General features: G+C 35.5%; 1 protein-coding gene across 1 annotated transcript; it reads left to right on the top strand.

Annotated features, from left to right (window-relative positions):
• Positions 1–496: 496 nt before the first annotated feature.
• Positions 497–1789, top strand: LOC111885825 (zinc-finger homeodomain protein 6). The gene has a single exon (XM_023882060.3). The coding sequence runs from the start codon at positions 758–760 to the stop codon at positions 1649–1651; it is 894 nt and encodes a 297-aa protein (XP_023737828.1). The 5' UTR covers positions 497–757; the 3' UTR covers positions 1652–1789.
• The last annotated feature ends 5388 nt before the right edge of the window (positions 1790–7177 follow it).

The raw sequence follows: 7177 nt of genomic DNA, 5'->3' as shown, positions 1-7177 counted from the left end.
CAATTCAGAAACATGGCCATTCCAAACGTATTTTGGGCCCAGGACAAGAGAAAAAAAATGAGCTTTTAAAATACATAAATATCGTCAAGTTTTTATTATAATAACTCAATAATTGAAAGAAAATTACTTGTGGTATCTTCTAAATATAACAATTTCCATAAAAAATTTGGGCCATTTTGAAAGATGGGTCCTAGACAGTCGCCCTTATCGCCCTCCCTCTAGGACGGGCCTGTTCAGAAATCGATATAAAACCGATGATAGTTGTCCGCTGGTTCAAACATGTCTAAATAAAAGAGACACCCGCTTATAATTTTGCCATTGTTGATAATGGATTAATGTTGAAATTTTAAAAGTGAAATCGCCATCACCCCTTCTTAACATATTATAATTTATGAATTTTATTTTGGTATTTTAATTTAACAATTATAATATCCTCAACATAATACGTACATAATATCAAGCTAGTATAAGATATTGTGGTGTAAATAAGCATAGAAACCTCTCTCTCTCTCTCTCTCTCTCTCTCTCTCTCTCTCTCTCACACACACACACACACAAAATCAAACTCGATGGAGATGAAGAGGAGGGCAAACTGGACCCGTCTTCCTTTGTTCTCTCAGGGTGGGTGGTAGGAGACACTGTTTAATCTCTATATTCCTTGATCCTCAAGTTCCAGATTTCCAGCAGGATTTGCGAAATTTTAAATACTTGAATTGGTGTTTAGGGTGAGGGATCATGTGTTTACATGTGAAACCTAATGGAAACTAGAGAGAGAAACTCCATTAATTATCATATTCCACCTCAATCCACTCAAGAATCATCTTCTACCTCAAACACAAAAAGAAATGAAACCCCAAATCATCTTCATCGGGGAGACCAGTATCGCGGATTCAGGATACATAAAGAACAACCGGAAGCTGCAGAAACACCCGGAAGGAATTCAAACTCGGATCCGGATCCAAATCTTTCTGGACTGGTCTCTCAAGCTCCCTCGCAGCCACTACCACTAGCACCACCACCTTCAACAACCTCTATAGCGCCGGTTGCAGTGGTGGTGGTCCGGTATCGTGGATGCTTAAGGAACCATGCTGCCAATATGGGCGCTCATGTTCTCGATGGGTGTGGAGAGTTTATGCCTAGCGGAGAAGATGGCACGCCAGAAGCATTAAAATGTGCCGCCTGTGAATGCCACCGGAGTTTCCACCGGAGAGAGGTAGAAGGTGAGACTACTTCTCAAATACCTTTGACACATAATCAACCACCTCCGGCAGCTGCTGTACATCTTCCTCCCGCACCATCATCTCAGCAGCGGCACCACCGGTATTATCACCACCCAATGCCGCCTATTATGATGGCATTTGGTGGGGCTGGCGGCGCACCGGCGGAATCATCTAGTGAAGATCTTAATGTATTCAGAACAAGTTCCGGAGTGCAATTAATGGCGCAAACTTCAAAGAAAAGGTTTCGAACAAAATTCACACAGGAACAGAAGGAGAAGATGCAAGATTTTGCAGACAGAATAGGGTGGAAGATCCAGAAGCAAGATGAACAGGAGCTTGTACAATTCTGCCACGATGTTGGTCTGAAAAGACAAGTGTTTAAAGTATGGATGCACAACAACAAACAAGCCACAAAGAAGAAAGAGATGTAAGAATAATAGAAATTATATTGCATAGATTCTTTCACTTTGGAAAATATTCTTATTTTCTAGACTAGTCTAATGCATATTAAATGTAGTACAAGTTTCACATTATAATTCCCATCTATTTCTATTACCAGATTTTGATCATGATTTTAAGAACATTTAACTAGCAATTCATATTTTGTGATATTAGATTATAGTCTTTGAATTAGTTTGTATTATTTTTTCCGGATTGTATCAAATAGGTTTTGAGACAAAAGTAACTTCTATTAATCTACATACGCTTTCTAGTCAATAATGTTTATCTTAATCTTCACAACCAACATGAACAAAACGTGTAGAGAAGGAAACATAGGGATTAATAACTCCAAGAAGAGTGTACAGTGGTACCCACAAAGATTACATGGTATCTAAAAAAAAAATTTAACATTGAATGAATGACAAGAATAAACATAAATGAGGAATGAGGAAAAAGAAGAAAGAACGCATTCTTAAATAATTCATCAAGAAAAACGATTCAATCCACATTTTGGGTGTACTGCATGACAAACAGGTCGGACCGGACCCAAACCGGCGACCGAAAACCAAAAAAGCTTAAAAATTTAACCAAAACCGGACCGGAATATGGGTTTCGGACCGTTTACGTTCCAGTTCCAGCACCTATTCTCAGGTCTAGAACTGGGTTTAGCCCACCACATTTCTACCCCCATTCAATACTTTTCCAGCCCATTATGAAGAAATGTTTGAGGGACTATTGAAGAAATGTTTACAGCACTATTCAATAACAACATTAAGAAGAAAGTTTATGGATCAAAATTAAAGTTACTAATTTCTGGAGTACACATGGGTAAAAATCAAATCATGATCGAAAAGTAATAAAAATAATGTTAAGACAATTTTTATGGAAGGACCTATTTTTCTTTTTCGAAAAAAAAAAACTTATCGTTTTAAATTTGGATGCTAATCTGTACACAATATTTTTTAGCCATACACAACAATTTATGTTTTATATGTTTGTACTTTACAACTCCATAAAACACTAATTGTTGTGTACAACAAAAAATTATTGGTAAAATGGCTTACCAGCATAATCATTTTTGTTAGTTTGTTCACGTTTAGGCAACTTCTTTAATTTTTTTTACACATTTGATGTGTTCATATATATATATATATTATCATTGTCAATGGCTATAAAAGATGACAATGGTAATGTGTTCATATATTATCATGTTTCCGATTGTTCCACTCGCCAACTTTATACCTTCAAATTTTACGTAAAATTTGGGAATAATTATTTAATGGTAGTCCATGAACTTGTATCAAATAAACAAATAACAAGACTTTTAACATTTTAAACTGTATATTATTCTTGTAACAAAAAGCTTAACATTTTAAACTGTATATTATTGCTGTAACAAAATGCTCTAGTACATTCAAAATCATAAGGTAACATTTGTATGCTTTTACCTATGAGCTTACATTTTAAACTATATATTATTCTCCAACCCACCCCCATACTCCATTTCTTCCCTCACTCTTCTCCAACCCTACCTCATTTCCACCTCCATTTTTGGAGATATGAATAGTATTCCCCCATATATGGGGGAATACTATTCATATCTCCAAAAATGGAGGTGAAGTTTGGTTGTCAATTTTAGTCCCTCTCATTTTTATTTTATATATTTCTAGTTTATTTTATCTACTAATTATAATTTAAATGCAATATTTAATATTTATAATATCATGTTGTATACTAATTTATATTAATTAATCATAAATATAAAGTTTAATTAGTAGAGGGGTGTATTTGACAATATATATAAGTTATAAAAATGGAATATTCCAAAAATATACTTTTTGGGGTAAAAAATAAAGTAGAAAATGGAATAGGGTTGGAGATGAAATACTGTTTACTTCATTTTTTACTCCATTTATGGGAGAAAAAATGAAGATAGGTTAGAGATGATCTTACGTGGTGAAAAGTGCATGATAGTATCTTATACTATAAAATAGTTATTGCAATGTATTGTTTAAAAAAATGTTATTATATTGCATGTTTAGTTGAGAAATCTGGAATTTTTGTTACTATTACTTTATATTAGTCAGTTATGTTAATACATTAAATAACCATTTCTCATTTAATTTACAAGGCTAAATCCCAAAGGATTTATATTGATTTATTAGGGTTTATTAAATTACCACTTATCCTATACAATTATAACTTATGTGACTGAATTAAAAAAAAAAATCTCAAATAATTTAGTAACGATTTATGTCATTTAACATTAATAGTTATATTTAATATAGTGTAGTAAAACCATAGGCCACATATGTTTCAACACTTGAAATATAAGTTGTACTTTATATATATATATATATATATATATATATATATATATATATATATATATATATATATATATATATATATATATATATATATATATATATTTCATTTTCTCTATAGATTTGATAATCTTAATGTAAGAGTGATGGCTGAAAGTCATGAAACCAAAGTCCTACATAAAGGAGTACTTTACAAAGATGATGCATTTTCAATTGTGGGCAAGGAGACAACTCTACAGGCTCCATATAACCTAGGAGGGGCTAAAAACATATATTTGATCAGGAGTATTTATGTAAATCTTATTTTTAATTTTTTTTTTTGTTTTCAAAAGATTTATGTTAAAATTTGTAAAAGTAGAAAATTTGTGATTTAATCATGGATTTGTGGTCAACTATTATTAATAACTAGTTAAGCTATGTCTTAAACTGTATATGTTTATATTTGTTACCAAGACCAATTCACAATTGTAACATCTCGACTTTCAGGTATTATATTTATATATTTATTTTTAGGATTTAATGAGTGACTCGACGAGTTGTGTGCCCGACTCGTCAAGTAGAGTTGGATTGGTCACGTAGGTATAATGACCAACTCGACGAGTTAGAGAGTCGACTCGCCGAGTTGGTGCTGTGTGAGGAAACCCTAAATACCCATGTTTGTGTCCTATTTAAGCCCTCATTTCTGCCTCCCTCATCACCCTTGAGCCCTGTGAAGAACCCTAATCGAGTTTAAGCTTGTTATGTGAGAAGGAGAGGTTATCTTGAGCATTTTGGTGCACTTGGAGAGAAGAAGAGGAAAGCATCAAGGCTTGGAGCAAGGAGGGACATTTGGATCTAGAGGTTTTTAGTGGATAGCTTCTGTTTGAGGTAAAAAGATGTTGTCTTGATCATTTTTCTTGTGAGATCTTAGTTTGGGGAGTTCTAGGGATTTTCACCATCCTTCTTGTGTTATTGAGTCCCTTGAGCAGATCTTGAGGTTGAAACCTCAGATCTGGATTATAGGAGTCCTTGGGAGCCCAAAGACGCAAGCTTTATGGAGCTAGAAGCAAGCCTATGAGTACCAAAGCCTTGTTGGAGCTTGTATTGGCGTTATGGTGCAAATATGTCATGCATGAACATAAAGACCGAAGCTTTACGTGACATTTGAGCCTTATGAGATTAGATCTAGAGTTTAGAGTGGTTGATCTGCCTTAAAACATATGAATGAGAATACAGATTGAATGGACTCGCCGAGTCAATGAAGTGACTCAACGATTCGGCTAGGGTTTTCCCCGACGAGTTTGGACATGGGTAACTCGGCGAGTTGATGAGACAACTCAACGGGTTAAGTTGGGTTTTTGCGATGTTCTGAGGAACAATAGGGACTCGGCGAGTCACATAGATGCACTCGGCGAGTCAGGTCAACATGGACAGCTAACTTGAGTGTTGACTTTTATTACCTTTAGAGTTTGGTCAAGGCAGGGATTATTAGGACCATGGAGGGCTAAATGGTATTTTACTCATTCCAAGAGTTTGAGAGAGAGAGAATAACTTAGTTTATTTAGAGTCGTGATTTAAATGTTAATTAGAGATAATTATCTTATGTGTTAGGTGGAAGGTAGTTCGAGATTCGTGTACGAGATTATTTAGTCGCCTGCTTACGAGGCGAGTCTTCTCACTATACTTTACCTAGAGTGGTAATCTTGGTGTGACTGGAGGGTATTAGGTGTTTCTATTGAGTATGGTGATATCTTGCATTATATTCTTGTGTTTCGTGTTGTGTTATTCTAAGCTTACTGAGTTAGGACCGGAGGGTCCCACTAAGACGCATTGACCGGAGGGTCTTATTTGAGCATAGCCATGAGAGTCTAATAAGATATGTGTGGTATTTTAGGGAACTCAATAAGCTTTGTGCTTACCGTTTTATGTGTTTTGTGTTTCCGGTACTTCCCAGGATTATGGGAAGGCACTAGTTTGATTGTACTCACCGATACGAGACTATGTGCATGATTTTGGGACAGTGACATTATTATGAGAATTTGTGTTGACACTTGAAACAATTATGTTTTTGAGAAATATATTATGAGTTTTTATGTTTTTTAAAAATCAAAATTTTGTTTGAAAATTTATGGTGTTACAAGTTGGTATCAGAGACTTGGTTTAAGGGATTCGGGTACATCTCCAGGTGTGTCTGGACTCAAACTGAGGATTTGAGAATAAATTTCAAAAGAAATAATTTTTCAAAAATTAGAAAGAGTTTAAAGAGAAGAACGAGTTGGAGCAGTGTGTACAATCAACTAGAGGCCGAACGGTGATTTCCCAAAATACCCTTACTTAATTGTGTTATTAGATATTTGTGTGATGTTAGGGATGCATGCTAGAGGATAGGCTAGGTATTTCATATTTAGGGCTAGAGCTTCCTGATTTTTGATGCCTTAGCCTAGGAGTTGCTACTATCTGAATAATTGCTTTGAGTATATGCTAAATATGAGTATTTAGCAGGAATCACTAAGGGAGAGAGTTCTAAGTAGAGGTATAATCTAGGAGAGATACCTAGACGAGCATATAAGAGGTTTACTGAGAGGGACGTCTGTTATTAGACAGATTTATAGTACTTGTGAATTGGGATCCTAGGAGGAGGACTTGGGGTGACTACAGGTTTGTGTGGAAGGTAGTATTGGGCCCGCATTACTAAAAGTATCTGATCTGTATGCAACCCAAGTAAGAATCCTTAGGATGATGAGGAACAAGAAAGGATGTGTAGCACCTGGTTCTTGGTATGTATTGTAGTCTAAGTATTTTTGCATTTTTAGCTGGAACTCGGCGAGTTGTAGGCCCAACTCGCCGAGTAGAGACGAGATATCGAGCACGTTTAAGTTGGCGACTCGACAAATCCATATCCTGGACTCGGCGAGTCCGCCAGTCTGGATGAAACCCTAATTTCAAAGGTTTTTACCCTATTTAAACATCATTTTGTGCCTCATAACGGCCCACATTACATCCAGAACACCCCTCACGAAGCCCTAACCCTTCTTTTAGTAATTTGAGTGCTTTTGGTGCAATTCCTTGAAGTTTTGGAGAAAAGAAAAAGGTAGATCAAGAGGAGAGGAAGAAGATCTAGAATCTTTATGCCATTTTAGAGCTTCTAGAGGTATTAGTCTCGAAACCCTCTCTGTTCCTTCATTATTATCTCCTTAAGAGCTTAAAATA

The sequence above is a fragment of the Lactuca sativa genome, chromosome 3, assembly GCF_002870075.4.
Source record: "Lactuca sativa cultivar Salinas chromosome 3, Lsat_Salinas_v11, whole genome shotgun sequence".
Lineage (NCBI taxonomy): Eukaryota > Viridiplantae > Streptophyta > Magnoliopsida > Asterales > Asteraceae > Lactuca > Lactuca sativa.
The sequence above is the reverse complement of the archived record's forward strand: the minus strand, read 5'-3'. Positions and strand labels throughout refer to the sequence as shown.